The sequence below is a fragment of the Phycodurus eques genome, chromosome 3, assembly GCF_024500275.1.
Source record: "Phycodurus eques isolate BA_2022a chromosome 3, UOR_Pequ_1.1, whole genome shotgun sequence".
In the NCBI taxonomy this organism is placed as follows: Eukaryota; Metazoa; Chordata; class Actinopteri; order Syngnathiformes; family Syngnathidae; genus Phycodurus; species Phycodurus eques.
In genome coordinates this window covers 19,994,204-20,011,555 of record NC_084527.1, presented here as the reverse complement: position 1 = coordinate 20,011,555, position 17,352 = coordinate 19,994,204, and the positions used below count along the sequence as shown (strand labels likewise).

Genomic DNA, 17,352 nt, shown 5'->3' with positions numbered 1-17,352 from the left:
CTATATATAACTCTATATGATTTTAGCCTCGTAAAATTATGACTTTTCTCACAAATATTCTTTTTTCCCCTGGAAAACGCAGGACTGTAAACTCTTCAAATCAAGACTTGTTCTCAAGAATATTGAATTTTTTTCTAAAAAAAAAAAAAATGTATGACTCTGTTATAAGGTTATAATTCTTTTCTCAAAAATATATTTTTTTCCAGAAAATATATGACTTGTAACACAAAAATGTACATGACTTCTTGTAGGATTATGAGTGTTTCTTAAAGATATTCAACTTTTTTTCTGGAAAAGACTCAAAATATATACCATTTTAATCTTGTATTAAGACTTTTTTCCTCAAAAATAATATTTTTCTTGAATACATGATTAATCACATTAAATTACGATTAAAAAAATTATAATTTCATTTTAATTTTGAAGGAAATATAATAAACTAACGTTTTCCTGAAAATATGATTTTAAGACTTTCTCAAAATTATTAAAATAATTTTTTTTTGCTTTGACTTGTAACTTTTATCTTAAATAGTTCCCGCAAAATTGATTTATAATTTTCAGAAAAATTTGAAATTCTTCTTAGAAAGAAAATTAACATTTTTCTCAAAAACATGACTCTTACCTTGAAATTACTTTTTTCCCTGGGAGATTGTTGGACTTTTTGGAGAAATATATGACCAATCTCGTTAGATTTCTGTCAAAAAAGTGTATTTCTTTTTTTTTTGAAAACGCATTTCTACCTGGGGAACTATATGACAATTTTCTGGAAAATATCTGACCTTTCTTGAAAATATGCAGCTAAGATTACGACTTGAATGTGCCACAGTGTAATTCTTTGTCTTTTCAGCACGGTCCTTCTTCATCCATCAACTAGAAAAATAAAACAGGACTCATTGAACTCATTAATGTGCCAAAGTTCTCAAAGCGGAGAGAGGGAATGATGTAATGTGTACGGGCGCCTCCACCCACTATGTTTGTACATGATTGTGATGTATATCTTATAAATAAGAAGATTCTTGTTATGCACAACTGCTCTCTGCTCCACTCCAAAGTATCTTCTTTATTATTCGTAACATTTAAAGTTTCTGTTGATTTAAGTGGAACAAAATCATTTTTGAATTCTTGGGCTTGTTTTAGTGTGGCCTGGCACACTATTGTTATTTGTTTTTAATTCATTTTTATTATTATCATGATGACCATTGTTTTCTTGCCAATCACACTTGTATTCTATTTATTATTATTATTATTATTATTATTATATTGTAACCTTTGTTAAAGCTATTATGGAACTCCGGGAAGTGGCTTTATCCCGCACGCTGTACATGAGGTGTTGAATGTGTTTGTAAAATGAGTGCACAAATTTGTCATGTCCGCATATAAAACAACATAAAAATGATGTTTATAATAAGACGAACAATGATAATGAGATATGCACCAGAGTGACTGCAATGGATCACCAACGTGCCAGGGAAAGTGTGCAATATTTGTTAAACACACACACAATCACACAGTGCGTGTGACAATGAGGAATAGCCAAAAGGCCAATTCACATGACCTCCCTGAGGGTGTTTTTGACTGAGGTCAGAATGTATATGAACAAAAAAAATGGGACGCAAGGCCAACTTGCAGAAGTCTATTTGAAATTGTTGGCACACTACGGACATAAGTATTGGGATGAAGAGCAAACCTGCAACGTTTTCTAAAGATTTATGACTCCCCGCCTCTAATATATATAAATATTTCTTGAAAATCTAGTACTTTTTCCTTTAAAAAAAAAAAAGACTATTTTCTTCGTCTTTCTCATAAATTACTTAAAAATAAGAATATACAACTTTTATCAGAGGACAGCTTGTTCCTCAAAAAAAAAAAAAAAAATCCCCCCCCCGGACCTTCTCCTTAAAAAAACAACATTTTTTTAATTGTAAAATTTATGAAGTTTTGTCTCGAAAATATGACGTATGACTTTTTGATCTTGAAACCTACCGCATTTTTCTTTGAAGTATATGACGTTTTTCTGTGACTGGCTGGCAAACAGTCCAGAGTGGAGGCCCACAATCTTAGTAAGCGATAGATACTTTTATTTTGAAAATAAAATGTAAATAATAAAATAAAAAATTTTTTTCCTGGAATAGTTGACTTTTGCGCTTATGAGGATTTATTTTTCGAAAATACTTGACTTTTATGTGAAGTTTGCAACTGTCTTGAAAATTGACTTTTTTTCCCTTAGAAATGTACTTGCTTTTTTAAAATATGCTTTTTCTAGACTGTACGACTGTCCAGCTTTTCATGAAATTTACAACTTAAAAATATCAAAGAAATTCTTGAGATGAAATTTTTTTCTTAAAAACCTTTGACTTCAAAATATATGACTATTCTCAAAAATGTACGCCTGTCTTCAAAATTTACGACTTCATCCAAAATGTACGACTTCTGGGAAAGAAATGTTTTCTTGTAACATTACATTTTTCTTTTAAAAAATTTTGCTTATTGTACTTTTTAATAAATAACTAATGACTACTAAAACTAACTAATGAATAACTTTGAAAATTTAACTTTTTCTCAGATATTTGATGGATTTGAAAATACGTGCTCTTAAAAATATACAATATACCTGACTTTTTCTCAAAATACATAATTTTTTATCGATTAACCTTTTTTCCCAAAAATATAAATATAAACTGTAGTACTTACTTAAAAAACATGACACTTTCCCCAAAAATGTCTGACTCTATTCTCCATACTGCCATTATTTTGTAAACACCAAAAATGTCCCTTTAAGGACTGCCATGTATCCCAATAAACAGGAAACAAAAATTGTATATCTTGGTGAAAAAGTTCTACATTCTTACAGAAGAATGTTGTATATTTACAACTTTTTTTTCAAAATGATTGGACTTTTTCCTCAAAAACATACAACTTCTAAAATACTCAACTTTCTTCTCAAAAATTATTTTTTCCTCAGAAACTTATAACTTTTTCTCAAACATGACTTTTTTCTCTATTTGACACTCTTCTCGAAATTGTATGACTTTTGGCAACTACTTGTAACATTACATTTTTCTCTCAAAAATTTTTAATACTGGACTTTTTCTTAAAAATTTACAACTTGTTTGGAAAAAACGACTTTTTCTCAAAAATGGTGGACTTTGTTGCAAAAAGATACATTATTTGTAACATTACTTTTTACATCAAAAAACATATTTCAAATATTGTATTTTTTTCTGTTTTCTTGAAAACGTACAATATATTGCCATCTTTTCTGGAAAATGTCTTTTTCTCAAAAACATGCAACTACTTGTAACATTACATTTTTCTCTCAAAAATTTTTAATACTGGACTTTTTCTTAAAAATTTACAACTTGTTTGGAAAAAACGACTTTTTCTCAAAAATGGTGGACTTTGTTGCAAAAAGATACATTATTTGTAACATTACTTTTTACATCAAAAAACATATTTCAAATATTGTATTTTTTTCTGTTTTCTTGAAAACGTACAATATATTGCCATCTTTTCTGGAAAATGTCTTTTTCTCAAAAACATGCAACTTCTTGAAAATACTTTTTTTCCCCCCACAAAAATGTATGACTCGGCCAAGACAACCCCCCTTCACATAACTAAGTAATTCTTCTCTTGAAACCATGCAATTGCTTCTTTTTTCTCAGTTTAAGTTTCTTATCAAAAAAAACATTTTCTTGAAAGTTTTTGGCTTTTTTTTCCTCCTCCAAAAACAACTTCCCAAAAATACAGAACATTTTCCCCAAAAAATATTGGTATCCCCCCCTCCCCTCCAAAATGTAGGATTATTAGAAACATACAATTTATTTTAGTGAAAATATTTTTAAAAAAATTCAAGAAAACATCTGACCTTTTGAAAAAAAAATTCCCCAAAATAATGGGACTTTTTATTAAAAACTTGTCTTGAAAACATACGACTTATCTAGAAACGTTTGTTTTGGAAAATGTTTGACTTTTTTTCTGGAATGCACAACTTCAAATGTATGACTACAAATTTGCAAAGATGTATGACTTTTCGCTAGAAAACGACTTGGTTTCAGCTGGGTCAGGCTCTTGATGTGGTTCAGGTTTGCCCGCGCGTGGACGAGAACCCCTCCTATCTGTTGAGTCCCAGCGTTCTCTGGAAGGAGCTGCCGTCTCCCTTGGTGGCGTGCTACGGGAACCCAAAAATTCTCCATTACACACAATTTTAAATATTATATTTTCACTTCAATATTCTGAAGCAATTTCTGTGCGTTACCTTGTTGATGTCTTTGTGTTTCTCCCTGCTGACGATCTCCTCGATGATCTCGCCCTCGCCTCGCACCAGCCTGAGGGAGCACATGCAGCCTTATCTTATCTTATCTTATCTTAACTTAAGAGGCTCCCATCAAGAGCGGCCCGCTGACCTTGTGCGCCCCGTTTCGGGATCGACCACTCTGCGGATGACGCTCTGCCGGGCGTCGTACTCCTCCTTGGTCAGAGGCCTCCTGGTGGCCAGCCGGGACTTCTGCTCGTCCGTCATCACTGCACACAAAAATACGCGCCATGCTAACCGTTGCACTCCCTCAACAAAATGATTGCACTCCCTGAAAAAAAATGATTACACGTCCTTGATTCCACACAGCGACAAATGATTGCACTCCCTGACGCAAATGATTTTGGATTGTCAATTTCACTAAACATGATTGCACTCCCTTCCCTCGAGCAACCAATAAACGTGCTCCCCGAAACCAATTATTTCGCTTTCTGAATTCTACCCAGCAACATGATTGCGCTCCATAAATTTTGGCTAGTAACAAATTATTTGTTTCACATCATGAATTTTCCCTAGCACCTAATAATTGTGCTCCCTTGAACATGTGATTGCACTCCCTGAATTCTGCCTAGCAACAAATGAGGGCACTCCCTGAATTCTGCCGAGCAACAAATGAGGACACTCCCTGAATTCTACCTAGCAACAAATGAGCGCACTCCCTAAAACCATTGCTTTCTATTCCTGAATTGTACCTAAAACTGACTGCGCTCCTTGAACTGTGCCTCCCAACTAATTTTGCACTCCCTTGAACAAATGATTGCACTCGTTGAACCCAACAATTTCGGTTGGTGAATTCTGACTCGCAAAAATAATTGTGCTCCTTTAAACAAAGGATTGCCCTCCGTCTGTTCTGCCTGGTGACAAATGAGGGCGCTTCCTGGAACGAAATACTTTGTTGCGTTATTCTGAGTCACCTGGGCCGAGTTCCACGCCGCCATCGTCGCTCTGCCAAAGCTCGAGTGAGGAAGACGACGGTTTGGGTGGCGCGACGCTCGGCGGCTCTGCCAGCTGCATCAGCTTCTTCTGTATTTCTTCCATCTTCCTTTTCTTTGGTTTCTTCTCTTCCTCCACCTTCCTTTTCTTCAGTTTTTTCTTCTTCCTCTCCTTCTTTTGCTGCTTCTTCAGCTTGGCCTTCTTCTTCTTTGACTTCCTCTTCTTGGCTTTCTTCGTTTTCGTCGTTTCATCGCTCGACGACGAAGACGACGACGACGAGGAGGAAGAGGAGGATGATGAAGAGGAGCTTCGTCTTCGCTTCTTTCTTTGCGTTTTTACACCTGACAAGACGAACGGAGTTAGTGTCTCCCCAATAAATTGTGTTTTGTCGCCACTGTGACTCATTTGTGAGGTACTAACCTTGACCTTTGTGTGACTTTTTCTTCGATTTGCTTCGACTTCTGCTGCTGGATGACGAAGACGACGATGAAGAAGACGAGGAGGACGGAGATCTTCCTCGTTTCTTCTTTGCTTTGTGACATTTCTCCACGTTTCTGCTTCGGTCCATGTCGTGTTAAACAGCGTTTTGATTTTAAACTCAACCGAAATAATGATACTGAGTGATGATTCAGAACTGCAATTGAGTCCCCGTTGCGAGAATGTTTGCGGCCAGTCCGTCTGCTATTTGTTTCCGAAGGACAATTCCGTTCACTACATTTAGTTCCGACCTTGTTAAAAGTTAGGTATAAAATTACATTTTTAAATAAAACTGATAGAAGATTGAAATGAGAAAACGAATTTAAATTCAATTTTATTAAGCTAAATATCTATGGAATTTAAAATAAAACTTTAAATTTAATAAAACGAAATATTTACAACAGTACAAAATAGCAAGAAATAACCACTCACGTTAAAAAAAAATCACGACAAAAAGATAACATCCATCATATGTATTCTGAAAAGTAACATTTTGACTGGGTTATTAAAAACATTTATACACTGTATATTTTTACATTTTATAATGTTCCTCCTGTACATCTGTACACGACCTCAGCTTCTCTTCTTCCAGAGCCTTCTCCTTTTTCCTGCATTGTCTTCCTCGTAACAAAAGATCTCAACACTAGACTGTCCCCATTTGTGTCAGTCATTATTGACCCAAAAAGGGTCAATAACTAGGGACTGTAATGGAGTGAATGAGATCTTAAAAAACAGAGACGCCCTCTAAGTGTAGGGCAGTGTTGTGCAACTGTTGGGAAATTCCAGTCAAAGATTTTGATGGGCGGCACGGTGCACAACTGGTTGGAGCGTCTGCCTCACAGTTCTGAGGAGCGGGGTTCAATCCCTGGCCCCACCTGTGTGGAGTTTGCAAGTTCTCCCTGTGCCTGCGTGGGTTTCCTCCCACACCCCAAAAACATGAAGACTTAACTGAGGTTAATTGAAGACTCTAAATTCCCCATAGGTGTGACTGTGAGTGCGAATGGTTGTTTGTTCCTATGTGCCCTGCGATTAGCTGGCAACCAGTTCAGGGTGTACCCCGCCTCCTGCCCGATGATAGCTGGGATAGGCTCCAGCACGCCCGCGACCCTAGTGAGGAGAAGCAGCTCAGAAAATGGATGGATGGATTTTTGCCCAAAAAAAAAAAAAAAGTACATTTGTTTACAAAAGGTGACTGATTCACTGAAAGAGGGAAACAACACAGGCTCAGAAGAATATTTGCAAATATTTATTTCAGTTTTTACAAAAGGCATTAGTGAATCTTTAAAGCTTTTGTATACTGGTCAACACGCTCCTGATGGAGTCAGCCCTTTTTTCGCTCAACACTGCACCGCTCCGCTTTTGAGGTGAACGCTGCCATGCGCCCTTAAATACTTTGTATACGTTGCTGTAGCAATAAATAAAACACTCTGGTGACCCTGTTAAAAAAAATAAAAATAGCCCCATAGTCAAACTGAATACTGTTACATGGAGTGGATGTAACAGTCAACTTTTATTAAAAAAAAAGGAAAAAAAGTGAGCTTTAAACTATACCTCCATTCCAAAAAAACAGTGAGGGGGGGGGCATAGGAGGGGATGTCTCAAGTGGTGGAATGTTTTTGTTTTGGGAATCTGTCCGCTCCCTCATTAGGAGGCAGCCGCCATGCGGATCCTCTCGGGAGGATAGAGCAGGACGTTCTTGGCTGCTTTAATGGTGTTCTTCATGAGCATGGCCACCGTCATGGGCCCCACGCCGCCGGGCACCGGCGTGATGAAGCCCGCCTTCTGTCTCACACCTGACAAACATACAAAAAACAATTTCAACAACAGTTTTGCACAAAATGTAAAGGGGAAAAAGTCAATGTAGCATTTCATATGAATCTACGACAGTGATTTGCAACCTTTATGGAGCCACGGCACATTTTTCCATTGAAAAATCTCACAGCACACCAACAAACAAAAATGTCACACAAAGTGGATACATTAATTACTGTATGTACCTCCTGCCATCTAATACAAAAGCATATATTTGTTTCTTCTGTCACTGTGCCTCAAAGGAATAACTGGATGAGCAACTATACATAATTGTTTTGGAGCAATTACGTAAACTGTTATCATTTCCCACAGCACACCTGAAGAGCGCTCAAGGCACACTAATGTGTCGCACACTGGTTGAAAAAAATAAATAAAATAATAATTACTGATCTACAATGACTGCTTCCAATTAGTTCAATGAGATCATTTGGTCGTGATGAGATCGTTCCATAAGGAGTTGTCAAGATTTTGCCAAAAAAAAAAAGAACCTATGATGGCACTTTGATCATTTTTCCTAACTACACCTCCTTGACCTGTACTCATAACTAGATCTCCAGGACGAGACCTCCTTCCGCTCCCAATTATACCACCTTATTTTCCCAACTACACCACCTTCCCTCCTGAATTCCTACTCCTAACTACACATCTTTAGCTCCTCTTTTCTTCCTCCTCTCTTCACCATGCCTCCTCTCCTTACTACACTCTACCTCAACGTTTCCCCAACGACACTTCCTTTCCTCCTCCTAACCCTACTCTCCTAAGTATGCCTCCCCTCCTTACAACACACACCTCCTTAGATCCTCTCTTCTCCCAACTATACTTTCATGCATCCTCCTCCTCACTACACCTCCTTAGCCCCTCCTCTTTTCAAAAACTACACCCCGTCTTGCCATCATATCTACACCTCCACAGTCTCCTCCTCTCAGGACATCTACTTGCCTCTTCTTCGTCTGGTTATACCTCTTAACCACCTCTCCTAACTGCACCTCCATTGCCTACCCAGGTTCTCACTACTGCGCCTCCTTTCCAACTAAACCTCATTGCCTCCCAAGCCTCACTGTTCTCCCAACTATACCTCCTTCTGCACTGAACTCCACAGCTTTCTCTTATCCCAACTATACCTACCTCCTTAACCCCTCATCCTGCAGTCTAACTACACCTCCTCCCCTTCCATCTAAAATTTACATCTCAATAAATTATGTGGTAGAAAGGTTACTCCATTTCAGTACTCATAAATTATAAAGATTCATTATACACTTGGGAAAAATGCTTTTCAGGACAAATTCCTGCCCAATTTAAACAAAAATCATTTTTCATCGTTTGTTACACGATATTCTAGTTTCTAAAGAGTCAATTTTGGATTTTAGTTTGCTTTAAGACAATCAAAATTATACATATGAAAATAAATCTTGGAATATTTCACTCCGAGTGTGTATCATGCATCTCTATGAGTTTCACTTTTTGAATTGAACTACCTTACTCAATAAAATGCTATTTTATTGAGATGTACCTGTATTTACTAACTACACAGTCATCCAACTCCTCCTGTTTCTTTGGTGTGTTTTGATACACAGCATGCAATTTTGACCAGGTTCCTTATCATACTGGACATTATGCATATATATATATATATTTTTTGTAAATAAAATTTACCTTCAAAATCCACATCTCCAACCAGCCTGCTCTTTCCGGTGACCGGGTCCTCCACCCGGTTGATGCCCACGTCAATGACTGCCGCGCCCTCTTTAATCATATCGGCGGTTATGAGGTTGGGAATTCCTGAAGGTATCATGAGAAGAACAAATAAAAACTACGCCTTTACAAAACACAGATTACACAATGACGAGGAAATTATGTTGTACCTGCAGCAGCGATGACAATGTCGGCGATTTGAGTGTGATGTCTGAGTTGATCCTTGGGAGTGTAACGGTGGGAGATGGTCACGGTGGCGTCACCTGTTAACATACGGGCGCATATGTTAGCATTTAACACAAACTTTATAAAACAGTGTAGAAAAAAAAAAGCCTACTGAAATAATTATTCCATGAAAATGTATTGCACACAAGTTAAATACAAATTTAACAAATACGTTTTAAAACTAATTTAAGGTTTAATGCAAACATATTGTACTACAAAGTTGAATACAATTGAACTGTACTTGGGCATTGATTGTTTTGTCTACCACTAGCGGGAGTCCGCATACCACTACACAGAGAGTCAGTGCACTACAACAAAATAGGGATGTTCCAATACCTCCCCTTTTTTTCAGACCGATACCACTAGTACATTTGATACATAACATTAACAATGACAGATAATTGTGAACAAAAACTACTTTCTTTCTGATGCACACGATGTTTTGCTGATGTGTCACCAGCCGTAGTGTAGTGCCAACTACTGGCAAGGAGGACTTGATGTCAGATTTCTTTTGCCTAAAGTATCAGTGGCTGGTATCAGCCGCCTACACGAGTACCTAATAATACATTGGAAGAAGGCCGGTATCATCCCTAAAACACCACCGCCCAAAAACGCAGTTAAGAGGTAGTGAGGTGGTTGGTTACCTCCTGGTCGCTCGTGACGTCCGTCCGTATGCAGCAGCATGGCGATGGGCATGCCCACGTTCTTGGAGCGGCCCGCCACCACCACGTTCTTGCCCACAGTGGGAATGCCTGCATACACACAACATGTACACACACTTTTCTTTAGAGCATACGTACAATACAAATACACATCCCATACTTCTAATAACTCCACCTGCTTGCCTTCTGCTCCTACCCGCAGCAGCTTTAAAGCAGGCAAAAAGAAGAGGCTTTAAGTGGAGGCCTGCACTGTGGTACCTGTGCGTTTGATGATCTCCATGACCCCCCAGGGCGTGGCAGGCAACATGGTGGACTGATCTAGGCACATGCGGCCCACGTTGACCACGTGGAAGCCGTCCACGTCTTTGGTGGGGGCGACAGGCGTTGCAGATGGTGCGTTCATCGATGTGGTCTGTGTGTGGAGAAACATGAAAAATTAACCCACTGGGCTGGCCTATTGTGTCCATCCTGCAGAATTTTTTTTAACCCGTATTGTAACTATGTATGTATGTATGCATGCATGCATGTATGTATGTAACAACCATGTATAGCTATGTTAATTATGCTAATGTAATGAAACTTCCAAAGACTAGGGATTTTTGTCATTGTGTACCCAAAATCACAGTTGTGCTTGACATTTACTCACCCGGCAAAGGGAGTTGTACCAGCAGGCCGTCCACGCGGTGGTCCGTGTTGAGCTTAAAGATGAGGTCCAACAGCTCTTCCTCGCTGATGTCGGAACGCTTAAGGATGGTCTCGCTGGAGATTCCTGAGGAAGACAAAACTTCAGTTCAGTATACAGAGAACCCGTTTATCATGCGGGACACGTTCCAGACCCACCCACAATAAATTAAAATCTGTGATATCCACAGACTATAGAATAAAGAACTTTGAAAAAGTTGAGTCATTTTTTTTGGTTTAAGGTTACAAAACAAAATATTCAGTCACTTTTTGTTTATTCTGCCAACTGAAAATGGAAAGAAGAAATGATACGATTCTGTAAAGTGGTGATGATGCTTAAACTCAGTGCACATAGTTTGCATTCATGCCGATGCGCGTGTCTCCTCACCGACGTCGGCGGCCGATCGGGTCTTGTTGAGGACATATGAGTGGCTGGCGGGGTTGTCGCCGACGAGAATCACGCTGAGGTGAGGCCGGCGGTGTCCGGCCAGCATCCATTTGTCCACGTCGGACCGCGTTTCGTCCCGGATCTGCCGGGCGAGCGTCTTTCCTGAGATGACCACTGCCTCCTGTCTGCGGAGTGCGCATCAATACAACAGTCCACCATTAACCAACAATAACAACAAGTCATGTATTGTGTACAAGTAGCTTACATGACAACATAATCACAACATATAAAAATGCATTACATTTTTTCTTATATGAAAAGTGTTTTGAGTAAAAAAATAAGTTATTTCCTCATGACGGCGCCAAATACTGGCCTGGCCTGCACATCACAGCCTTATTAGTAATTTTTGCTGGTCAGTGCAAACAGAGGTTGAAGTAATAAAATTAAGTCATTTACTTCTCTCAAGTAAGGGGGATGAAAATCAGGTTTTTAAAAATTTAAAGGGGATACATTTATTTATTTATTTTTTTTAAATCTGAACTCTGCATAAATTTAATTTTTTTATAAAATCATTTACAAATGCAAAAAAATATATACATCTTAAAATCTGATGACCACGACAACATTTTCATACAACTCAAAAAAAATATAAAAATCATGCCCCCCCCCCCCCTCAGTCATTGCCGTGGAAACATGCGCTAAAAAAAAATAATAATAATAATTGTGTGCGTCCATTGTATAAACGAGCTGCCAAAAAGACACCATTTTCATTTCTTTTCCTAATAGTACAGTGAGTGCGCTGGCAGACAACCACTTGTAGCCTCTAAAATTAGTCACTGGTCGAGCTGACTGGGCCATATGTTCACACTCTCTCTCTCTCTCACACACACACACACAATCCTCACAGTAACTCCAGACCAATAACTTCACCATGCCAGCAAAGCAAAGCAGAGAAGGGTGGAAGAAGAAGAAAGAAGGAAGGAAGGAAGGAAGGAAGGAAGGAAGGAAAGGGGAAAAAAAAAAAAAAAAAAAAAAAAAAAAAAAAAGCTCTTCAAAGAAGTCTGTGGGAGCAGCTGCAATACAGTGTAATTTACTGTGACCAAACCACAAGCCAAGCAATAACCAAAGCCAACTTTTGCTCTTACATAACCAAAGACACCAGAGGGAGGAGAATGGAAAGGAATTAAGGATCAATGAGGCGTCAAGCGGTGATGTAACTGCGCTTTTGTTATGCCAATTACAGTAACTTGAGGAAGAAAAGTCGCACAGCTCTGGGATGCAGCTACATTTTAAAATTGGACTTTTTTTAATCATCAGTATGCAAATGATCAATTTGTCACCTTGTATTAAAAAAAAAAAAGCACTTGCTTTGGTTGTTAACATGGGATAAATTATTGTATGAGAAGATTAAAATGAGATGTACAAAGTAAAAATGTTACATTTAAAAATGTAAGGTTTTTCAAAGAAACAAAAAGGAAAATACAACAAATGAAAATTAAAATAAATGTATCAAATAAATAACATGCTTATAACAAAAAATGTATTTCACTTATCAAAATTGAATTTGCTTTTTAAAAATCGAAAAAAGTTTACATTTTAACATAAAATCTTAAAACTAAATGTTAACGGCTACTTGCTTTCATCAACATTTTTTATATTAAAAAAACAAACGAAAACATGACAAACAAAATGCAAATAAAACTTTCCAACTACTCGCTTTCCTCAATATTGACTTGTGAGATTGTTTTTAAATATATTTAATTTCCCTCAAAGGGTTAAATTCTCTCGATAGTATATATATATATTTAAATAAATTGCATAAGCTCTTAACGCTGCATTTTACATTTATTCAGCACAATCCCCCATTTGCTTAATGGAAGCACGAACAGTAATTTGAGGTAAAAAATAAAAAAAATAGACGCTGAGGCGTGCATTTTCAACAAGTTGCATGTATTTCTATTTCAAGTACAGTATGTGCTGGAGATCAAATTTTATGATGCACATGCAAGTACCAAGAACTAAATGCCTTTAACTTCTGCTGGGCAGGAGGTAAAGGTTAATTCAATTATCTACTAAATACCTGCACGGCACAGTTTATTTTAACACGTTATTGCGCATGTGAAAAGACTTAACGCTGCAAATAAGTGCATGCGCGTGTATGTATGCGTGACGAGCATCTGACTTCTCCGCAAACCCGCAACAGGGTGCAAACACTCGAGCAGATTTCATCAGCCACCATGCTGTAATACCGGCGTGCCGGTAGGGGCGCTGTCTCAAAGGAGGAAAGCCGCATTTTTGCCGGATTGACCACTTAAAAAACTCGCGTTTAAAGGCTCACGTTTGACCGGGGAGCGATAGTAAAGCGTGAAGACAGATAACGCGGGAATTCTGTCGACGAGAGCGGAAGAGTGTAATAAGAAGGAAGCCATGTTGAGTAGTAGTGTGGTGGGTTGTTTGGCGGCGCTGGTGGTGAGCTCACCTCGAGGCGGACGTGTGGAGGAGACACAGCTGATGGCGAGAGTGCTGGCACACTTTCCTGAGAGTCCTGACGGCGGCCATGGTGCTGAAGGAGGAAGAAGAGCGAATGGAGTTGCCGAGGCTGACAGAACGTCGTCGTCTGTGGCGGGAGGAACGTTACAGCCGTGCTTTATATCCGACTCCGCCCACTGTGCGGTGACGCCTCGACGCCACAGGCCGCGCGGCCCCTCCCCCGCTGCCTCCAATCGGCTGATGACATCGTTGCACTGTTTTGCTCTATGTCTGCGTGTTTGGGCTTTTTTCGCCCCTTTTTTTGGTTCATTTTGTTTTCGACTTCGAGACCTATGCAATTCTTGTTAGCAGTACCATGACAACTATACAGATGGCAAAAGTTACTCAAACTCCCACTCAGTACTGGAGTACAAATACAGATGTTTGTGTGAAGACTCAGTAGTAGAAATACTTATTCGACTCATTTATTTATCCTTCTACTTTTACGGATGTAAAGAAGACAAAATGGTACTTAAATGTTTCATATTTTGGCTATTTATACCTCCATAGAGTGACTCACTTTGCCATCTCTGACTAACATTAGGGACAGAGGAATATTAACAACAAATTGGACACACACACACACATTGCTATGAGATTATTAGTGGTAATATTAAAATAAAGTAGTATATTTCTCAATAAAAAAACAATGTGCTCATAAGATCAGTTGTATATATATTATTTTATATTGGATAAAAAGTCATAGTTTTTGAGGACTGAGATTGGCTGGCGACCAGTTCAGGTTGTACCCCACCTCTACCCCACCTCTCGTCCACAGTCAGTCGCCCTCGGCGACCCAAGTGAGGAGAAGCAGTGTAGAAAATGGATGGATAGGAAAAAAAATCATATATTTTCGAGATGAATGTTGTAATAATGTGAATAAAGTTGCATATTTCCATAGGTACTTTTAAAAAAAATACTTTTGTAATTAGTTATGTGAAGACCGGTGGTCGTATATTTCCCAGATTAAGACTAAAGTTGTAACATTACAAGAAAGAAGTTGTAGTCTTGAGAAAAATATCACATATTCTCAAGATGTAAATAATTTTTTTGAATTTTTTTTTTTTTTTATGGAAAACAATTTTTTTCAAGATTCAAGTTGTAACATTGATAAAAAGTAAAATTTGTAAGGAAAGTGAAGGGAGAAGACAACAGATAAGCACTGCAATATACAAACTAATATAACTTCTTAAATTGCTAGACAAAATACAATTTCTGAAAAACTGTTTTTTTTTTTAAAAGGTCAAATATAAAAAGCATTTGCTTGGGGATGAGGATGTATTTTCAGGGATTAATTAAAAAATATAATTAAAATGTTTGTTTTTATTTGTAAATTTTAAATACTGACACAATTCAAAAAAATATTGCTTGAAGATTATATACTGTATTTCCTGTTTTTAATCTCCACTTGTTGCCTTGTACTATTTGCATTTGGCAATAGTGTTTTGTATAAATTTACAAGTTACACACAAAAGCAAGTTGCAGAATTCAAATGAAATGTTTACAAAGTAAACATAACTTTAGGCATTGTTATTTGAACACACACCACAGGGGTTTGACTTTCATTTAGGCAGAGTATAACAGTGTACTTTATTTTTTTGGGGAGTGCTACTGATCTTCACAAGAGATTAAAGAACCGACAGCCAAGACACAAGACCATGTTTTTTGTGAATTTTTAACCATCAAAATAGGGGTGGCTTTGAGCACAAATGATTACCTACACCAAATCTAAATGCCATAAAAATTCTTTCGCGCTACATATTTTTGTTTTCTTCCTAATACAAAACTTGATACCAGGAGACAAAAACTGCATGTTGATGTCTTTCTATGACACTTTGAGACTTAAACACACAACCATAGAGCCCAAAAAAATGCCTTTAATGCAATAAGTGTTTCAGATGTCTCCGAGTGGAGATACACGTGAGAACATATTGCATAGGTTGCTGGGGAAAAAACAAACAAACGGTGTTGTGGTTGAATAGACAAAGCAGCGTTGACGATTGACACGACATTTGAATCATTTTCCATTCCTTTTCTTTGTCTTCACATTCATAGATGAGCTCATTATAAATAACACATTTCAGTTTGGCTTCCATATAAATAAGAATAACCTTCGCCATTGTCACACGCACAAACACACACACACAAATACAAAACTGTACTCACAAAAAATTCGGATTACTTTGTGGTTAAATTTCAGGACAAATCTAAAATGCACTTTACAGTTAAACTTAATTTGTAATCTTTTGAATGCAACTGCTTCATGTTTTAGTACGTTTTGCGCAACTTACTTTACTCTCATAAGAAACTGAATGGTAAAATTCACAATCATTTTTTTATTTTTATTTCCAAGGCCTCCCACTACTTTGCCTTTCTGTGACTTCTCCAGTCTCTTACTTGCAACATGCTGGTGACACGCTGCCTGTGACACTGTAAGCTCAGTGGATACTTCCCTCCCAGAACATTGTGTAAGTAAAGTACATTCTGAAATGTACTCGAGTACCTAAGTAAAATTAAGAATCTTTACATTTGTAGTTTTATCAAGGCGTTCAATCAGTACTTTGGTTTTTTTTGTTTTATAAAAAAGTACAAACTTTTAAATGTACTAACTGCAAAAGGAAGTAAGTTCATTTCTGTCTACTGTTTCACTTTGAAAGGAGTCAAGTCAGTACTTCTACCGCTTTTCCCTTTTTTCTTTTACAAAATAGTACAGATTCTGAATGTACTGAAGTACAAAATTACATTTCAGATTCTGTAGTTTATTATTATTATTATTTTCTTTTAACTTTGTCTTAAGTTGAATCAGTACCTTTACCAGTTTTCCTTTTCCATAAAAAGCAGACACTGAAATGTACTTGTGTACAAAAGTAAGTACATTCCCGAGTCTAGGCTTTTGTCTAATCGGTACTTCTACTGGTGTTTTGTTTTTTTTTACAAAAAAGTACAGACTCTGAAATGTACTTGAGTACCCGCCATTTAGAGGCTTCAAACAGAATACTCTGAGAGGGAAGTGGCCACTGAGATTAAAGTGCCATCCATCAGACGCTTACAACACAGAGAATGGAGGAGTCACAGAAAGGCACAGAATTGGACGTCCCTGGAAATGTATCGGTTGATTTACGGTTCAAATACCTTGTTGTGAATGTTGCTGTTCAGCTCCTTAAAGAACAGCAAATTGTGAAAACAGTAGTTAAATGTGCATTCAAAACAGAAGGTCAAAATAAGTTAGCCCGTTAAGGTTTTAGTGCATTTCAAGCTCATCCTGAAATTTCACCCGGAAGTCTGACTATCGCAAACATTTTTGTGAGTACTGCATATATTGCATTTAAGAAACCACGAGAACTCCTTAAAGCCATTTTGTTCAGTTGTCACACAAGCAGGAAGGAAGGAAAAAAAACACAAACTAAACTATCTCAACCTCCCTGAGCAGAAAGAAGTCACATCAATAGCATTTTTTGTTTTTTTAAATAGAGAGCAGTTGATAAAACACTCCAAACGTTTGGCAACAACCCACAGACCCTCCTGTACTGATAGTAAAGCAGGGGCCGCCCACCACATTAATGGGGGGAAATACATATAAAAAAATGTGAGCATTTTCAGCCTAAATTAAATTTTTTTACAATTGTATGGTGGGCCGTTAT

At 37.6% G+C, this 17,352-nt stretch overlaps 2 protein-coding genes across 2 annotated transcripts; both read right to left on the bottom strand.

Moving 5' to 3' along the window:
- Window positions 1–3,861: 3,861 nt before the first annotated feature.
- arl6ip4 (ADP-ribosylation factor-like 6 interacting protein 4) lies at window positions 3,862–5,959 on the bottom strand. Its single transcript, XM_061673530.1, has 5 exons — window positions 5,666–5,959; window positions 5,227–5,586; window positions 4,404–4,521; window positions 4,256–4,325; window positions 3,862–4,168 (listed from the first exon to the last, which is right to left on the bottom strand). Exons 1-5 carry the CDS (start codon window positions 5,811–5,813, stop codon window positions 4,112–4,114), a joined length of 753 nt encoding a protein of 250 aa, XP_061529514.1. The 5' UTR covers window positions 5,814–5,959; the 3' UTR covers window positions 3,862–4,111.
- Window positions 5,960–6,953: 994 nt separating this feature from the next.
- On the bottom strand, window positions 6,954–13,822 carry mthfd2 (methylenetetrahydrofolate dehydrogenase (NADP+ dependent) 2, methenyltetrahydrofolate cyclohydrolase). The gene is given in 9 exon segments (XM_061673529.1): window positions 6,954–7,515; window positions 9,188–9,313; window positions 9,397–9,489; window positions 10,096–10,203; window positions 10,372–10,492; window positions 10,494–10,525; window positions 10,760–10,882; window positions 11,183–11,367; window positions 13,662–13,822. Coding segments are annotated over 9 exon segments (1,017 nt in total). The 5' UTR covers window positions 13,742–13,822; the 3' UTR covers window positions 6,954–7,366.
- Window positions 13,823–17,352: the final 3,530 nt, after the last annotated feature.